Below are 19322 nucleotides of genomic sequence, written 5' to 3'. Positions count from 1 at the left end.
ATTCCTTTTTTTCTCTGGCACAGCTTTGGTGAAAAGAGTAATAATCCAGGCACACTTGGTTAACTATACATCCAATAATTCTAATTTCATTGATGACATACTTATAAACACGATTTAAAAAACACCCTGATCTAAAGTGTTACCAATGAATTTGTGCTTTTAAGAGTTATAGGAAAGATATCACATATGCAAAACTGTATGGGTAATCCATTTGTAATTTGATTGGAAATTAGCTCTGGTGTGAACAGTTGTCTTCCAAAACACACAACTCTACCTGCGTTCAATTGTATTGATTCTGTTGTATTTCTGAATGAAAACATCTGTTCCTGTAGGTCTCCTGTGGTGGGTAGTGCACCTCACAGGGATAAATACTAGGATAACATTTTGGAATGGCACAGAGCAGAAAATGGATATAAAATTCAGTCTTGAAACAGTCAATATTATCATTCAGAAGTGTATGGCATATTGCACCACCAAGACCTTGTCTAGATTAGGTCGTCTCTCCAAAATGGATGATCGAGGAAGGAGGAGACTAATCAGAGAGGCACCAAAAATTCAAAAGCAACTTGAAGGACTTGCAGGCCTCTAAGTCAAAGACTGGTCACTGTGTACACGTCACATCTCAGGCTCAGTATGGGAGGGTTGCAAGAAGAAAACCACTACTCAGTACAGCCCACATTGAGTCTCGTTTGAGGTATGCAAAACAACACTGTGAAGATTCTGAAGCTGTGTGAATAAAAAAAAAAAGTTTTGTGTATGATGAAACCAGGATAGAACTTTTTGGCTTAAAACCAAACAATACAGCACATCACCCAGAGAACACCATCCATACTGGAAGACATGATGGAGGCAAACTTTCTGTTACAGGTGTGTCTCTATGCAGCAGGGACTAGGACCAGTGGCGGATTAAGGTGATCAGAGGCCCCTAGGCTGCGTTCCCTAAATTGCAGCCCTTGCTCTGCTAAAAACTTCACCACTGCAATCACCCTTTTCAAAACATTTCTCCAATACTCATATTCATTGTCAAACTGTCTTTCTAGTTCTGAATCTATTAGACCATTATCAGCACAGCGCATGACATATACAACCATAGCCTTTCTATGGCACTCCGACACTTCGTGTTCAGCCAAGCATGTGGCTGCATTTTTCCAGTCACTATAGCCTATGGTCAGTCCAGACCGATTATCGCTGTCCCCAGATTTACACCCAAAACAAAACACTGCACCTTTCGAAGGGGAATACAGCAGCCATTCTCTTGACACACACTCATGTGTGTTCTTTGAAGAGGGTTTTAGAGAAATACCTCTTTTGGTGTTTGTTGTCTTTCCAGTGCTGCAACATCCGCATCTTCGTTTTGACACGATTTTGGGCCCAATTTAACCCAGTATGGCCGTATCTGTTCATCTATTTTACCCCAACATGCTGGGTCCAAGCTATAGGAAGCGGGAGCTGGTGTTGCGGCCTCTGTTAGCTCCACGGCAGCAGGTGCAACAGCAATGGCGGCGGATGGTGGTGGCGTTTCAGATGGCTCTGCTTCTGACTCATGTTCCATTGATTCCGTTGCAGGAGCTGTCGTCCTCATGATCGGCATTGATTTAGACTGCGCCCAGGCTAGAGTTAGCTGCAGCTAACTTTTCAACCGCGGTTGTTGTAGCACTGGCTGCAACATTAGCCGTAAACTCAGGATCGGGGTCCGGCTCTGCAAACTTGAAATAACCAGTCAATCTGGGGATCTTTTTAAGAAGATCCTGCTCACACTGCTGTTTTAACCACTGTGCTTTTCATTTTTGCACCCCACTATCATATTTTCTATCGCACATTTTGAGGCAGGCTACCATAAACTTGCACCAGATATCACCCGATGAATCCGCCAACCCATTGCATCTAACCAATAATTGGTTCACAAATTATTCAATGTTTTTATTGGTCCCACAGGTCCGTTTAAAAAAAATACTCTGGCCAATCAGGAGCCCCCAGGCTACAGTCTATGCTAGCCTGTTCGTTAATCCGCCCCTGACTAGGACACTGATCTGTGTAAATCTGCCCTTTACACAGAAACTAAAACCGAGATGGAATTTCACCTTTCAACATGACAACCAAAGCAACAGTGGAGCTGCTAAAAAACATTAAAAAATGCCTTTGAGTGGCTCAGACAGAGCCCTGACATTAATCAAATTGAAAATCTGTGGAATGACTTTAAGGTTGCAGTCAATCAATGATATGGAGGAATGACCAGAAACATTGGCAGATGTAGGTGTGTTACATTGATACAGACCTATCCAAACAGAATTCTAGTTGTAATTCAAGCAAAAGGTGCTTCCACTAAGTGCTTAGGAGTGTGTAGACTTATTTAACATTTTTTTAGGTTTCCATTTGCAATTACATTTCAGAATGTTTGGACATTTGTTTTTCATTTCACAATTTTTCATTAGTTTGTGTTACAATATTTAAATAAAGGTTAAAAAAATTCTGATTCTTGATTTCAGGCTGTTAGGCCACAAAATGTGTTACTTAGGAAAGGGTGTGTAGACTTTCTATAGGCACTGTATTTCATCATCTATGAATGTCTTGAGTAATTACATTTTCCAATATCCTCTAACAGTGGTAACAGATTAGTTCATTTACTTCAGAGCATAAGGTTATAATCGGTAAAACCCATATCTACAAAATTAACTACCTGGTTCATTATCCGTTTTACAATGTGTGAAATATTCATGAAAGATGCTCACAATATTTCTTATTTGGCACCTTATGACAGCAAGAACTTTTTAATAAGAGAAAAGTAAATGTGTCTGGTGTGATCATATGGTAAAACTGAATACATTGATATTGTAGATTTTTTTTATTTTTGGAAATAAAAGTTTCCAACAAACCTCTAATTGTATGCAACCTGTTATCAGCTGAAACCATTCAATGTAATGTAGCTATAATTAGAAAAATGCTACAGCAAAGAATGTCAGTTGAATAAAATAACTTGGGAATGAACTTTTTAAAGTATTCATGTCACAAAATACAGCACAGTTCTCATCTTCTTTTTTTCATTGCTACTACCTTCACAAACACACCAGCACTATAAAGCTGGCACACATTCAGGAGATATACACTTGCAGACCATATTTGCTGCTTTCTAAGATCTTCTGAAGTCCAAGTTTATAAATAACACAAAAAGATTCCTCATTTTAGCTTACATTGCTTTTGATTTTAGTTTGCAATAAAATGGAAAATAAAGTCTAGGAACAAAACCCCAGTAATTGGGGGTAATCCACTTGCCAAATTCTCTCACCCTAGCTTTGCAAGCAGAAGTGCATAACATCTGAAGTTTAGACATCAAAAGGGGACATAAAAAGATGCAAAGTACCTTCCTGCTCAATAAAACCTTAAAAAATATATTACTGATATAAACCTTTCAGAAAAAAAACACACATTATTGGCTTCAATTTCTCATATTAATATTTAAGCTACTAAGAACATAAAGATTACAAATAAAAGGAAACTATTCAGTCCAATTAGCACATTTGATTTTAGTTAACTTTTTCTTTTTATCCATTTTTCTTAAAGAAGGCCAGGGGATAGGATTCATATAGTTTGGTAGTTTGTTCCATATTCTGGAAATAAGTGCCTCCTGTTTTGAGTTATGTACACATCTTTGAAAAATCTAACAAAATATTATTATTAAGTGGAAATCTTAATAAAAGAAAGATCTTGTTAGTACATTTACACTGCATTGGGAACCCTTATGATTTTAAAACAGCGCAAATGATTTTCAAAAATAGCAAATCCCTGTATACAAAAAGCAAAAATTAACACAGCAGCTTTTAAAAGAGACCAACAATGTAGAGTAACCTGCCTCTGAGTAAGTCAAGTAGGTACAGTAGCTGCGTCATCATGCATAGGCTGCAAAAGGATAAGTAAAGGCTTATTCCATGCTGAAAAGAGAAGAAAAGAAACACAATGTTACGGCTGTGGAGCCTGTGGAACCGTTTTCTCACACCTAAAGAAGGCTCCACAGCCAAAACGTTGTTTCCTTTCTTCGCTTTTCAGCATGGAATAAACCTTTCCTTGTCTCTTTGCTGCCTCTGAGTAAGTTTGTTCTCACTGTTGGATTGATTAACCGAAATTAAGATGAGGAAAATCACATCACATTTGATGCACTCAACATGTACAAAAGCGGTTTGGATTACAAAACATTTAAAAATTCTATATAACCGAGTGTAATATTTATCATTGTGGTGGTTAAAAGACTCATTTTCAAAATTCAAATGAACTCTTATTGGATCTGACAGTGCTATGATAGATCAAATTCACACACCTTTATCACAAATGCAATTTTGTTCAGTGTCAAATTGAAAAGCACTGGTATCTATTTGCATTATGCATGATACACCTCAGTGAGATTATGAATTGGTTCAGTGCGTATCCTTTCTTGTGTAATTTCCAAAGACAGTGGTACAGGTTGGTTAAGTGATTATATTTAAAAACACTTGAACTGGGGACTTGCATAAGCTGTTATTTAATATCCTTAATATTCAGGCAGATCAGATGATTACTGGTTTCTGTCAAGATTTTTATAAAAACAGAGCTAACTCTACCGATGGTCTGAAAAAGAATGTGTGTAAACAAGAATATATACATAATACACACAGATGTATTTATATATTTACAATAGCAAATATGATTATTTGTTTAGTTATAAAAGTCTCTTATTTACATAATTGACCAGTCTCCCATGTTATGGCACAAACAAGTTTTGATTTCACTATATATACAGAATATAAAGTGGCGCTATTGTCATACAGCTGTTTTAGGCTTTCTTATAAGCAGCTGAACTGGTCCTTCTGTGACCGACTTGATAATGTTCCAGGCATCATAGTGCATGAGGCCTTGCAGGGATCGTCCATTGATGGCCAAGACCTCATCTCCAACCTCTATGGCTCCAGATAACTCAGCAGCGCCGCCTGCGGGCAACACAGGAATTTTTTTAGCACATCAAAAGGTCAGGGGTCAAAATGCATGCTTGAAAGTATTATCTGAAGAATATGCAAGGTTGAAGGCACATGATTATTTGCCCATTTAAAGATGGGCATCAATAAAGAAAGGAGTCATCAGGCAAATTTGAACTTCAAACCATTTCATATTTAGTTTTTTCCAAAGAAAATGTTTTTCCTCTGACAATATCAACACTGGAGATTAAAGAATTTAATTAACATGAATTGTTAATACTACATTTTGTCCTGAAGGAATTTCTGCAATCCTTCATTCTGCTTTGAGAATGTCTCCATCTATAGGTCACATGTAAAATGCAGCCTTTAAATTTCAGGATGTGAAATTTACCTTGCTTGTTTGAACTACAAAATGAGCTATTTGTTTCAACATCAACAGGCAGTGCTTTTGCCCAATGATGAGCCCAGTAACCTCATTTGATGTTAAGGTGGGCACATTTTATTCATAGTATATGGAAAGTTGTATTTTTTTACTTTCATTGTCTTCTGTTTTCTTGCAGGATTAAAGGCTAGTATTTTAGTAAATTCATCAGACACTACAGGCTAATATTTGCACAGTTGTCAGTTGTCACTATTCACACGGTAATGACCTGTACCCTAGTGTTGCATCAGAAGCAATGGTAGCACTGGTGACCTTTAGCTCGTGAGCAGTGTGGCACAGTACCTTTGAATATTCGCTTGATGTTAAGAGGTCTGTCCCCATGCACGGAAGCTTTTCCTCCATCCAAGCTGAAACCGAGGCCTGCTGATGTTTTCTGGAGCTCTACAGTCACAGCACCATCCACAGACATATCCAGGCCTGCATCTGTAAATGTGCATTAATTAGTAGTGTTGTGCATTGGTATTGGTAAGGGCCAATGGGAAATTTGGCCAGGATGCCGGGGATTTTTTGGAGAAATGCCCTGGGATTTTTAATGACCACAGATCTATTACCCTTCTCAAAATTACTCTTAAACTTATTTTACTTCCTTGATTGTCAGTGTATAGGCATGTGCATATGACATAAACATTAATTGAAAGCACATTGTGGGGACATATTTTTTTATGTAAAATGTGAAGATCACCTCATTGGAAAGTTGTTTAATGAGAACATATAAATAACATTATTATTAATTACTAAGAGGGAAATTTAAACCATGAAGGGATGGTTTAATATTCTGAGAATGTTGCATCAGTTTACTCTGTACATAGACTTGCATTATCCTGCTTTAAAATTCTTTAAATGCTCTTGATTTTTTCCACTGAAAGTCAGCAATTATTTACAGAACAGTCGGTGTCAATGTTTTTAAGAATTCATGAAATTTGTAAATTCACAGCGGATGTATCGCTGGCTTGCTCCCCCACCTGTTCCTGTTTCTGTTACGGCAACATCTCTTGTGGATTGTGAATGCCTTCCTGTAACACAGGCCACTTCCTGTCTGGGAGACGTGGATTCAGTGTCCTTTCCTTTCTTGATAATGACCACAGCATGCCTTGGTAGCCGGGCCTGATGGAGCACAGACAGAGCCTCTCCGTGGGAGAAACCTCCTAAGGAAGTTCCATTGATTGAGATAATGTTATCCCCACGTTGAATGGTGCCTTCCAGACCCGCTACCCCACGCAAGAATACTCGGTGAACCTGTTTGACACACAAAATAGCACAGAGCTGAGTTTCAAACGAGCAAAAAATAAATGACAAAATGAATTTTGTCAGTGTGTTACCTTATCAGACACGGACAATTTTAAGGTTTTTTTAAAGTGTATCACTTATTCATATTCTATCCTATTTGTAATTGATAGTTTTAGTGTTACCATTCTACTGCAGCTAATACACAAGTACTAAGGAGCCACTTTTTCCAGCAGTGTCTGTTTGTCCAGTACACCCAATCGGGCCCATCCCAACAAGTGACCTAGGGAAAAACATTCTGGATTGGTTTATTTGAAAAAAAAATCTCTATAACATAATAATCATTATATTTAAGATTTTTCTCACTTTTTAAGTACCATTTCATCCTTTGTATTCTACAGGATATTTCCTATTATGACCTATCACTGTATACACATAAAATACACTGAAGTTATCTTTGTGTAAATTAACTCATTTTACTTAAACAAGGCCTCTGGCAAGCCAGGTTCCTTTCAATTCATAACAGCTTTCTTTAAACTATTTCAAAGCTTGCAATTCCACTTTTCAACTTACAGGGGAGCCAAAGAATATTTTTTTTCATATAAAAATTAGGAATGGGTAAAACTATATTCACAAGATATCTACATTAATCCTTTCACATACAAGCATTTCACCAACTGTCAAACATAAAAAAGTAATTATATAATATGAGGTATAATGGTGGTGGTGCGATGGCTCTGTGGCTAAGGATCTGTGCCTATGGCTGGAAGGTTGCCGGTTCGTATCTCGCGACCAGCAGAGGAATCCTGCTGCGTTGGGCCCCTGAGCAAGGCCCTTAACCCCAACTGCTCCAGGGGCACTGTATAAATGGCTGACCCTGTGCTCTGACCCCAAGCTTCTCTCCCTGTCTGTGTGTCTCATGGAGAGCAAGTTGGGGTATGTGAAAAGACAATTCCTAATACACAAAATTGTATATGGCCAATAAAGTGATCTCTTATAATGGTAATACTATTATAATGGTAAAAATATAATAATGGTAAAGCAGGTAATACTAAAAAAGAAGTGAGGGTCTCTTGAGATAAGCAATTGAATCTATATATTATTACCGTCAGATAATTTTCTAGCACAAACGCTGTAGGTTTAGTCAGTATAGAAATTTCAGTGTCATCCTTAGGGCAATGAATATGAAACTGGGTTGACAAATAGACACATATATATACTAAATAACATGGATAATGAAAGAGTCCCACAGCATCTTGAAGTCAAATCTCCCACCGTAAGAAAATGCTGGTGATTACATACTGTAAATAATATTCATACCAACAAAGACCTGCAACACCTGCAAAAAAATCCAGATAGTTCATAGGAATGCCACAATTAATGGTGTAATCCAGGACCTTACAGAATGAAAATGCATAAAATCTTAATACATCTTAATACATTCAAATCTATACAATGAACAGCACCTATAACTAAAGAAAAAAATTCAGTAAATTTCAAAGGAGATTTATCTGTATTCCAAATACAAAATAACATTATTACCTTTGTTTTTATAATATCATAGATCCAAGTAGATTAAGATTTATTGATCTCATGTTCCCTTACATTTTAAAGGGAAACTGTAGTTCCAATTTTTCAGACTGGTTTTTAAAGATCAGTAACAAAATAGATTCATTGACCTTATAGAAAAAAATTACAAAATTCGAAATAAGTACAAATTCATAAACTTTGTAAAAGTACTGTAAGTTGCCATGTTGTTGCAAACTTGAGTTCCTACGAACTGCGGTGTGATGCAGCCCTTCCTGCTCACTAGTCACTGTAATGACTAATGTAATGTGATATACGAAGTTGTGCAGCAGACATTTCACCACAGAAATGTTTCAACGTGACCTGCATGCAGAGTTAACAATTTGTTGGCAAAACCAGTATTTGTCTCAAAATAAGCAATATTTCTATTGGGTTAAAAGAGATGTATTCACAAGCCAGCTTGTTTATAATGTAATAGGGCCGATTCACTTCATGGGAAGTTTTGTTGCCTTGTTGTGAATCGCAGAACATGGCACTGTGCATACTTGGAAATTTTGTGATGTTACGGCTTTTACAAGTTATTGTGTACATTTAACTTTTATTGTGGCTTGAAATGCACTCATCAATGGAGATTCTTTCTAACCCCGGAACATAAAAAGAGTGTTGCAGTTCCCCTTTATTCCACATGGATTTGAGCTGCTATTTAAAAAATGGTATAATGATCCTACATAACTAAAAATTATGACATTTACAAAAATATCCCCAAATTCCCTAATATGATAAGCCCATCTGATACTAGCAGAATATTGATTCTTGGAATTTACCAAGTACACCAAGTACTTTAGTATAACACAATGTTCAAACAAAATTCACCAGTACTGGACAGCCACCCTAACACATTGAATCATACATATGCACACCCGTTTACGCATGAGTCACTTACAGTTATTGATTTCTGCTCCAAATCAACTCCTCCAGCAATACTGAAGCCTAAACCAGCACCTTCTTCTTTTATCAAGACCACAAAGTAAATATCATCTTTAACCTGTGAAAACAGGGAAAAAAAACAACATAAAAAACAGACCACAAAATAGCTCTTGCATGACACTCTTTTTAACTTGTCTTCTTTCAGGATCAAAAATGACTAACTACATTATTTATAACAAGAACAAAATAATGACTCTTCAGTGACTCACTGTTTTTCTATTTTTCACTTACTTCATTTAAGAGTTCTCTGAAGGACATAAGGGACAGTTACACTGTTAGTACTTCTAAATCCAAATTAAAACCTACGTTTTATACCTTGGCTTTATTCTTTGATGTAGTAATAGTTGATTATTCTAAGCTATTGGGTTTGATTACAGGCTGGGGCACATTCTGTGAGGAGTCTGCAGGTTCTCCATGCATTGGAATGGGTTTTTCTCTGGGGTTAATCTGATTAACACTCACTTCCTTATTACATGGCTGTTTGACTAGTGTCCTAAATTGTGTCTATGTGCCAGTTGTAATTAGTATCGTGTTCAAGGAAAAAGGTTAATTAAGGGTTAATTCACTTCTCCACATATTGTGAAACAATACTGAGGCATCCCATTATTAGTAACCTTTAAATAAATAGAAATTATACAACGAAGTATAATGTAATGACATTCTCAGTGTTTCACACTTGAAGTGAATATCAATATAGCAAATTGTCAGTTTATTCCTTTGTCGTGTAATATTTACTTCAAAGAAAGGTAGATTTTTTTAGGAATGATAAAAAGGTACAGAAATATTTTTTTTGTTATTATTACTGTCTATTACTCTTTAGGTTATGGAGGAATCCAATAAACACTTGCCATTGGTAATTTTGACATTAAGTTTTGTTTCAGTCAATTTGAATGTACTCAGCTTGGATCTCCTGTTATTATAACACTTTTCCGGCAGCACAAGTATGCACAAGTATTCCTCTGCTGAAAGCAGGGATTTGATAGTCACCCTGGATTTAATAAGTCTTCAATTCAAAGGCATGTTAGTTTAGGCACTGTTAATGTTCAAATTGAAGGAATTAATTCAAGGACCAGTCCAAGTGTTATGACTAAGTCTAGAACAATCTACCCAGCCATATGGTTGAAGACGATACACAAGTTTCCTTAAGGAAACAGATGTACTAGATTCTGACCAATCAATCTACTAACAATCAAACAAGTAAGATGGGATGAATGGTTCCTCTAATTTGTCACTTTTAACTGAAATGTTACAATGACAGAGATGCAAAAGCTGATTTGTTCTGTTTATTTCATAGTTAACCAAGCTCCGAAGACAAGAAGAAAAGCTCTGAATTTTAGTTTCAAACAATTTGATAATAAGAGCAGGTATGATGGAGGTTTATGTAAGCTCAAATTTTGGTAATTTAAACAAAACAAAGAAAAGGATCCAATTCATCTATGTCTTGTGGTAGTCTTCCATAACATTGTAGGTCTGGTACAAGTCACTTAATGGTCCTGATATTCCACTGCATAAAAATTTGACTAGCAAGGATAATTAAAGCGATGCAAGACACATTGAACAAGCTGATTCTGTGCTTTTCCAGCTAACATTTGTGAAAAATAAAATGGGAAGAAAAGAAATTATCTTGTATCTTGTTTCACTTTTTTGATGTTTCCATATTGCTCATAACCAAGAGCACGATACAACTTGATACAAGATGATCTGGTAGGGAGGTTTAAGGTATGTTTTGGGGGGCTAATTCATAAGGAGAAAAAAACAGATTCTCAAAATATATGATTAGAATAAGATTCATTGTTGTGTGAGATATAGTATAGATGTTAGCCGTAGTCTTGTGTTCTGTTTACCTCTGCCTGAGTCTTGGCTTCCTGAATTAGGGTCCACACATCTAGTTTATCCTTCACAGAGGTGAGAATACACTGCAGCTTGTTTTGATCCAAGGTGGAGACAGATAACTCACTTAAACTAAAAGAAAATAAAAAATAAAAATTCCTTAAAAGTAAAAACATCACAATCTCTCAAGTTTAAAAAAAACAACAGCTGGACATTAAATAATGAACTTTGTCACAGCTGACTATGAAATCGATAGACATACTGTACAAATTGTGGTTATCTTATATAAGACTCTTTATATTCACAGAATATAGAAATAGTGAAAAGAAATTAAGCCAAAATAATATTTTTTCTATTACCTCATATCCATTTATTAGGTTAGAATTTTGAATTTAATAATGCATGCTCATCAATATTGCAGTGAATACTCTTCACAGTTTTAGTATTGTATAGACCACTTTTGTTTTTTTTTATATAAGAAAGCTTATAAAAGAAAGCTTAAGGGTAAACCTTTCTCTTTAAATATCTTAAATATAAAATTTCTTGATATTGTGAAGCATTTTTGCATGAAGCAATCCATTTCTTATTAAGTGCATGTTAAAAGCAAATGAAGTTAATACATTCATAGCATATTCTACATTAATTCAAATTGTTTCCCTTAATAAATATTAATTATGTATGAACAGACATTTACTATAAAGTCAACAGTTAAATGATTCATTTTTCATATACTGTTAAAACCCATACTTGTGCCTATATGTCAGGGTAATGGAAATAGTGATTACATTTACAACTGAAAGCAATACCTATAGTTTGCCAAATCCTAGTCCTCTAGCTTGTGTGTTCTTTTTTCCCAGGTTGTTGCAGCCACACTGGCTTGGTCAAGAATTTTCAAGTTTTCTGTGGCCTGGCGTACTCTCATATCAACTCAAGCCATCTGGCTATGAGCATGAAAGGGTAATTTCCAGAATTCAGGCAAATACAGTAGGTCCCAGAGCAGTAACATTAACCAAAGAAAATATGTTGTTCACTGGTATTCAATAACTAAACTGGTATCTATACTCACTGATTTTGCCAGCATAAAAAGCAGGCTTAACTCAATGCATGCAGAAACACAAATTCTGTGTTTTTTCTACTACTACTTTTCTACTATTTTCTACTATTGTTTATCATCTAAACAGCTAAATACTCATAACTGCCCTCTGAGGTCTGATAAAAACACCCTCTATACACCCAACTGCTCAAAACAAGCTCTCTTAGTGACATGTATTTTGTTGCTGGCTTAGGAAGCATGCGAGAACTTAATGATGGTGGAATGTGTACCTGAATCCCACAGATCTTTATCACGATCAAAACCTCGACTGCAAGCAGTCCTTTAAAAAAAAGTATTGAAAAGACATTACGGAATACCTCCAATTCCAAGTTCAAGTATTTCCTGTTGCGCACAACACATTTTGTGCAGGTTCCTAATATTTTGACCAGTGAGAGTAGTCAATGAGCTGTTTAAACCCAGAGCTCTTTGTAAGTATGAGGGGATACAGCTGAGTAGAACTATAATACATTGTTCACACTAGCACAAAAACTTGTAGAAATTCTTGTAACTGATGCTTGGCAAACTTGAGCAATTATTTTCAGTAACACAATTCATTAAACTTTAAAAAACAGTTTAAGGCTTTGATTTCCTTAACTACATTGTTACGTGTTTCCAGTCCTGATCAAGATTTCCTTTAAACTGTAAACCATTTTTATTACAAAATCTTGCAATGTACAAAGCATTCCATGTTTGTTCAGGAGATCATGAAGGTGCATATTTACAGAACTGTTTTGTCAGTAGTACTGAGTGTGTGAACTGAAACATTCATCCCACTCATAATGATGAAACAGTAACCCCACTCTATGATTATTAAAAAACAAGTCTAATAAATACAGCTATACTTTTGTCCAAACCACAATTTTCAAACATTTTAAAATAATGGATATTGTTTAATGTTTTTACAGACTGTTTCCTTGCAATGAATTTTCCTGAGCCAAAACACAGTGCTTTCCAAATCTGTTCAGGGTCATTTCAATGTCATACCTCAAGAGGTTTACTTCTTTTCCATGGTAAACATCCAGGTTATCTTACATTATGAAAGTAAACTTTCACAAAATATAAAAGCTGAAGTTTTCCATATTGGGTACAGATGAATTAATGAGGGTACTGTCTGGGTGGAATTTGATATTCATTTTCCTGAGAAAAACAAAAATGTGTTGCAATCTAAAACTGGTCAGCATATGGGAGAAGGCTCACTAGCACTTCAGATATATGTAACCGAATATGGAATATAAAAATATACATAATATAAACATCTATCCCACTCACCTGACTGACCAGCTCTTATCTGAAGACTCTGCCTCATGGGCCTTGTTCTGAGAAGGATCTTCATCATAGCCCAAACCATGGTTCCCCACATTTCTGGTGAAACCAGACAATGCGCTTTCAGTCACTTTCATGACATCTAAACCACTCGAGACTACAGAGTGCAAATTATTAAGACTGTCTGCCGGGTTCCCTAGGCACTTCCTGGGTGTGACTTCAAGTTCAGTTTTGAAAGTAGCAATGCCAGTTTCATTAGAAAAGTCCTCAGTGCAAAGCTTGTCAAGGTCAGGCATACTTAATGCCCTGAGTTCTCTTAGTCTGGAGCGAGACAAGCCAGAGCGATCCCTTATGTTCCTGATTCTGGTTACAGGAGGAGTTTGTGGTATGCTGACATACTCACTTTCCGGTACAACACTCATAGCCTTCTCTTCTGCATTTGATTCCATGGGATTCTTTGTAGGTGGTGTTTCAAAATTTAACAGAGTCATACTGGATGGAGACTTCCTCAGATGCTGTGAAGACTTCATTGGAGCTTCACTGGAATTGTCAGCACAGGAGCTTAAACTCCTTCTCAAGGAGCGACAACCATCCATTGAATGGACACTTGTTGGCACTACATACCCTAAGGACCTCCTACACATCAGAGGTTTGGAAGTGGCAGCATAGGACTGAATATCAATAGTCCGAATAACTGGTTTGTCAAAACTGGCCAGGTTCTCGAAAGACTTGATTCTTTGTCTAACAGAAAAAGAGTTGTGGTCTGGGGGAGCACTGGTTTCAATGGAGTAACTTTTTCTGTCAGTCTTCATAACCTCCTGCCTGGACCTGACTGCCTTGACTTGCTCATCAATTTCCATTTTTGTAGGACTTTTAAAAACATCATTGGATTGGCTGTGGATAAAATAAATGTCGTTGCTTGCTGAACCCTGTTGAGTTGTCTCTTCTGCTGTATCGTCCGTAGTAGTGCCAACTTCTACTGTGTTAACGTAAAGACTAGAAAGGTTACCATGACTTTCTTGAGTCCTGAGTATAGACTCTTCTTGTTTTGCACTACTGCACAAATCCTTCTGTGTTACAAGACTTGTTACAGTATTCTTAGGGGATAAACTTGTTGTACTTATAGATTTAGAAGATTGGGAAGCTGTATCCTGAATAGGAGGATCTGCAGGTTTTTGAGGAGTCTCCTTACGCCCTAAAATTGGCGTGGACGTTAAAGATGATGGTAAGGAAGAGGATGAAAGTCGCACTTCAATGAAACTTCTTTGTGTTGTAAAGGTTTCAGTTGGTTCCTTGGGTTTCGGCACTGTTTGAGAAAATTTCTTTTCTTGTGATATGTTTGTTTCTTCATTCCCCTGACCAGGTATAAATTCCTCCCTTTGTGGTTCAGAACCCAAATCACTCACCTTGGGTTTGGAACTATCTTTGAAGGTGGTGTCCAGATCAGCCGACTTCTTGTCTTGCCTCTGCTGACAAGATTTTGGCAATGTAGCATTTTTCTCTGGCTGCTTACCTATCTTTAAGCTGCATGTTAAGAAAACTCTCTTGGGTTGAACTTTTGGAGACTGAATGAGGGATGTTGGCTGTTTCTTTTGAGAAAAACCTTCAGACTTTGAAAGTTTTGTTGTAGAGGGATCTTGTACCTTGTTTTTACTTTTAATACTTAAGCCCTTCAGCTTGGGTGCTGTGTTTGCTCTCTGGCTTTTATCCTGGAGTTTGCTCCTACTGCTTATCTGTGACAAACTGGCACTTTCATAATGCATTTTCATTCCTGAGGTCCTAGGTAAGGGACTAGAGGAATTAGTTTGTAATTGTGAAGCATCCATTTTTGTTTCTAGAGGAAATGCCTTATCTTTCTCTCTATCTTTTAATGTGAGTGCTGTAAGAATTTTCCCCCCCAATTTGGAATTGGTATAAAGGGAGTTCTTCATCTCGGGGGCAGATGTTTGTGATGAGACATGATTACTAGATTTATTCAAAGGTACTGATGAATTTGTTTGAAGCTTTAAAACTGCATCTTGAGATCTTGGGGCATTGTGGGAGATTGAATGAATGCAAGCAGAGTTTCCAGCATTACGTTGACTTGGTGAAGCAGGTTCTACCCCTTTATTAGATGAACAGTTAACTTTTTTGCCACTTTCTTCTGATAACTCACTTGGGTTGTCTGGGGAAATGTCTCTGGTGGACTGACAAACCATTTCTTCATCTTTTGTGAAGGGGTTTCTTTCTGAATTTCCGTTGTTTTTTCCAGCACTGTCAGAGTCAGAAGATAATGTGCATTGCAATTGTAAAGTTTCAGAACGAAGGGGAACTTCTTTGTCTGTCTGACATAGAGAAGCCGGGTTTGAGCAAGACCTTTTTTGCAGTGAAAAAGGTAATGCTTCTTGATCTGCTTCAAATGAATGTGCTTTCTTTATACTAAGAGAGTTTGAATTCTCATGCTGAGGCATCAAATTGTGAACCCTTTCTTCAACTTTTAGTGCCTCAGACTGGTTCAGAGAGCTGGAGTTATGTGTTTCATTGTAACAGATCTCAACATGTTCCTCATCTGAGTCTGTTATCTGAAGATCCGTGTACTGGTTGGAATCACGACTATGTGGTTTTTCCACATGGTGTCCATTTTCAGTAGCAGAATCTGTTTCTGAGTCACTATCATCTACCGTACTGTACATAGATTTAGGAGCTAATGAAACATTTTCTTCATTTACACCATTTGGAATACGAGTTGTGTCTTCACTCAAATTACTGAAGTTCCTGGAGTAGCTATTTAAGAATGTTTTACTGACCGTCAAAAGCCGGCCTTTATTCCCAGAATCCAAAACTGAAAAATCCAATGTATTTTGTTGCGAATTAGAATGACCCAACTTGCAATCATTTTCCTGCATTTTACTGCCTTCTAATATTTTTGAAGTACTTCTTTCTTCACATAAATCTGGGCTTGCATTTGTATCCACTGCATAAAGAACCCCTTCATCTGTTGCACTTAGTTCAGTTATATAGTCATCAATATAGGTGACAGGAATATCATTCTTATGGCTTGTCTTTTCACAGTTTTTTAAACAGGTCTGAGAATCTAAATGTTCATGTGTAGATAGCTCATTTTCTGTACTAACAGGCTCTTTCCTAGTCAAATCTTCAACACTCTCCTCAGAAATGAAAGTCTTAGAGGAATCCATTCTGGAACTTCCATCGGTGCTTGATGACATCATTATGCTAGACAATCGATCTACAGCTGTGGAGGGGAAACGAAAAATAATATTCAATTACAAGACATACTCCAAATAAAATAATGAAGGAATTTAAAGACTGGGTGGTTAAACCTGGAGGGATACAATGAAACATTTTTGCTGTATTGCACAAATACACTCCTGAAGACTGACCCACACATCTTTCTTTTCATTAGGTATTGTAGGTTCAAGTACTCTAATTTTAGATACACAATACAAAAACCAGCAAAACATTCAAGGAAGAAAACAAGAATTTTTTGGTTAGATGAAGGAATACTTCACATTATACACTGTGTGAAGTTGTGAGATTTTCATATTTCAGGAATAGTTTTCATATTCCAGGACATTAAATGTTAAATGTGTTTCATATTATTAATCACCATTATTATATTAGCCAAACCAGACAATAGGATGTGACAGACCTTGTTACAGTAGGTGGTTGAAAAATTATTTTCAAATTAATGAACTCCTTGCATAAAAGTTACAATTTTTAACTCCAGCAAAGGAGGTTGCGATATAATTGTCTCCATACATGCATCTGTATGCATACCTCAGTTACATTAACATTAAGATTTTAGCTTTTCTAACTTACTTAATTTTAAGTTTTCTTTAGCTTCCTTGCAGCTACTGCTTCTGATTTCCAAAATATTCAACAATTTGTTTCACCATTGCAAGGTAGAAGTTATTTTATTTTATATATAACCACCACATGACATTTAAAAAGTATGGAAGATGTTATTAGAAACAGATGCAGATTAATGCAATTAATGAAACAGATGCAATTAACTTTGAGACCTCAAAATACCCAGACACATTCTCTAACAAAATTCACTAACTCAAGAGTTAACTTTGTAATATTTGCTATCTAAAAAGATAATTTGACAAAATCAAATTTCCTCAATAGATATCTATGGGTTACTTAGACTCCACTTCCTGTACGTGTCCTTATGTAATAAATAAATAGCAATAGCAATAAGCGACATTTTCTTGACAACCTTCCACATTTCCTGCCTAAACATATTTTGTGATTGTATTAAACAAAACAGAGTAACCTTTATTTTTTTCTGTGACTCCTACAGACAGCCTCCTTGCTGATAATTTACTGTTCGACCTGTGAGGTTGTACTCACAAGTTACATCACAACGATCTTTCAACTTTGTTTATTTTTTCCTTATGTAATGTGAATGATCAGAATCCAGTACATGAAGATGTGTGCCATAAACAGTTTTCAACTGAATAGTTGGAAAAAGGAATATGATTAAGGTAACGGTCTATGCATTCACATTTTTGTTCCTATACCTGAACATCTATCTGAAAGTATACATATAGAACAGGGTAGTACTTTCTTGGAAACAGAATACTTATGTCTCAGAAAATATTTATTTTTTATTTAAAACATATATATATAATTTTTCAGTAAAATAATTGTTATATACTTATAATATATAAGTATATAAAATAACATTTTTATTTATTGCAGCAAACTCTTTTTGTCTCATATGGATTAGCAAGGGCTTATGGAAGCAGAAATTCAGCATAGCAATGGTATCTTCATGGACAAACTAAGACATGTCACTGCAGATACTGTCCGATATCCCATTAGTTATGTAAGGGAGACACCATTGGAGTTTTTGATTTGCTTGCCTACTGAAGAAACCTGATGAAATCTTACTCCCCTTGATATCCATGGCTATAGGCAAAAACCAGCCTCTTCTCAATTCCCCATTATGAAAAAGAAAAACCCTCCAGGATATAAATGGACTTTACTTCACTTTCATCTTCTCACTAAAGACAAAACTGGTGATTGGCTTTTTTAAATAAAACCTGCCTATTCAAGGAAGGAAGTCTTCATATTTGGTGCACAGTTTTCTGTACATCCCAACCATGTACCAACAGATTGTGTGATGTTCCCTTACAGTTAGAATGTCATTTTACTTGAAACCAGAAACTTTGCAGGAGATGAAAATTATATATCCATCCATTTTCTAACTTCCAGTTCAGGGTTGTGGGGGAGCTGGGGCCTACCTCAGCACGTAACAGATACAGGGCGGGGTACACCCTAGGCAGGACACCAGTCATTCTCAGGGCAGACAGACACAAACACAATCACACACATTCACACTAGAGCCAATTTTTTCAGAAGCCGATTAACCTACCAGTATGTTTTGTATTTTTATAGTTATTATATCATTTTTTAGTAATGAAAACAATTAATGTTATGAAAAAAATAGAGGATAAAACATTTAATTAGTTGAAGGTTCAATTAAATGGATAGGAGGGTCTCCATTATAGAGTTATAGAGTCTCCACAAATGGAACAACATCTTCAGAACATCTGATACCAGATGCAGGTCCTTTGAGAAAGTGATGCAATCTTACACATGGACTAAGCCGAGGGTCTTCCAATATTTTTAGTTAAAATTATTACAATTGTGCTCCTGAATGCAATACAGCAAAGAAAACAACACAGGGTATTAGGTATAACTTTAAAAAAGAGAAAGTAAATGTATCTTCCCATATTTCTTTAAAACAAAAGAAATCAGATTAATTCTACCAGGGACCACATCAAACCATCACTCAAACCAACAGACACTATCAGCAAAGATTTCCCTTAACTTGGGGATCAAAACACAAAACTAATAATAATGATAGAACTTCTGCACAACACACATGGCTTTTGAGCAACTATAAAATGCATACAGAACTACCTCACATTCTGGAGCAGCCAATGGCAGCAAGAGCCTAAAAGAATTCATGAAGGAACACAATGCCTTCATCAGACATCCCGGA

General features: G+C 36.3%; 1 protein-coding gene across 2 annotated transcripts in view; it reads right to left on the bottom strand.

The window, feature by feature from the left end:
* Positions 1-2823: 2823 nt before the first annotated feature.
* pdzd2 (PDZ domain containing 2) overlaps positions 2824-19322 on the bottom strand; it is a 112647-nt gene continuing 96148 nt past the window's right edge. For both annotated transcript variants that reach the window (XM_088911796.1, XM_088911797.1), the window contains exons 19-24: positions 13313-16538; positions 10965-11082; positions 9077-9178; positions 6345-6618; positions 5665-5805; positions 2824-4955 (exon numbers count right to left, since the gene is read on the bottom strand). In XM_088911796.1, the coding sequence (XP_088767922.1) occupies positions 4789-4955; positions 5665-5805; positions 6345-6618; positions 9077-9178; positions 10965-11082; positions 13313-16538 (4028 nt within the window). In that variant the 3' untranslated portion in view covers positions 2824-4788. The remainder of the gene's footprint in view (positions 4956-5664; positions 5806-6344; positions 6619-9076; positions 9179-10964; positions 11083-13312; positions 16539-19322) is intronic.

Source organism: Atractosteus spatula, chromosome 3 (assembly GCF_055471065.1).
Source record: "Atractosteus spatula isolate fAtrSpa1 chromosome 3, fAtrSpa1.hap1, whole genome shotgun sequence".
Lineage (NCBI taxonomy): Eukaryota > Metazoa > Chordata > Actinopteri > Semionotiformes > Lepisosteidae > Atractosteus > Atractosteus spatula.
This window is presented reverse-complemented; position numbering and strand designations above follow the sequence as displayed.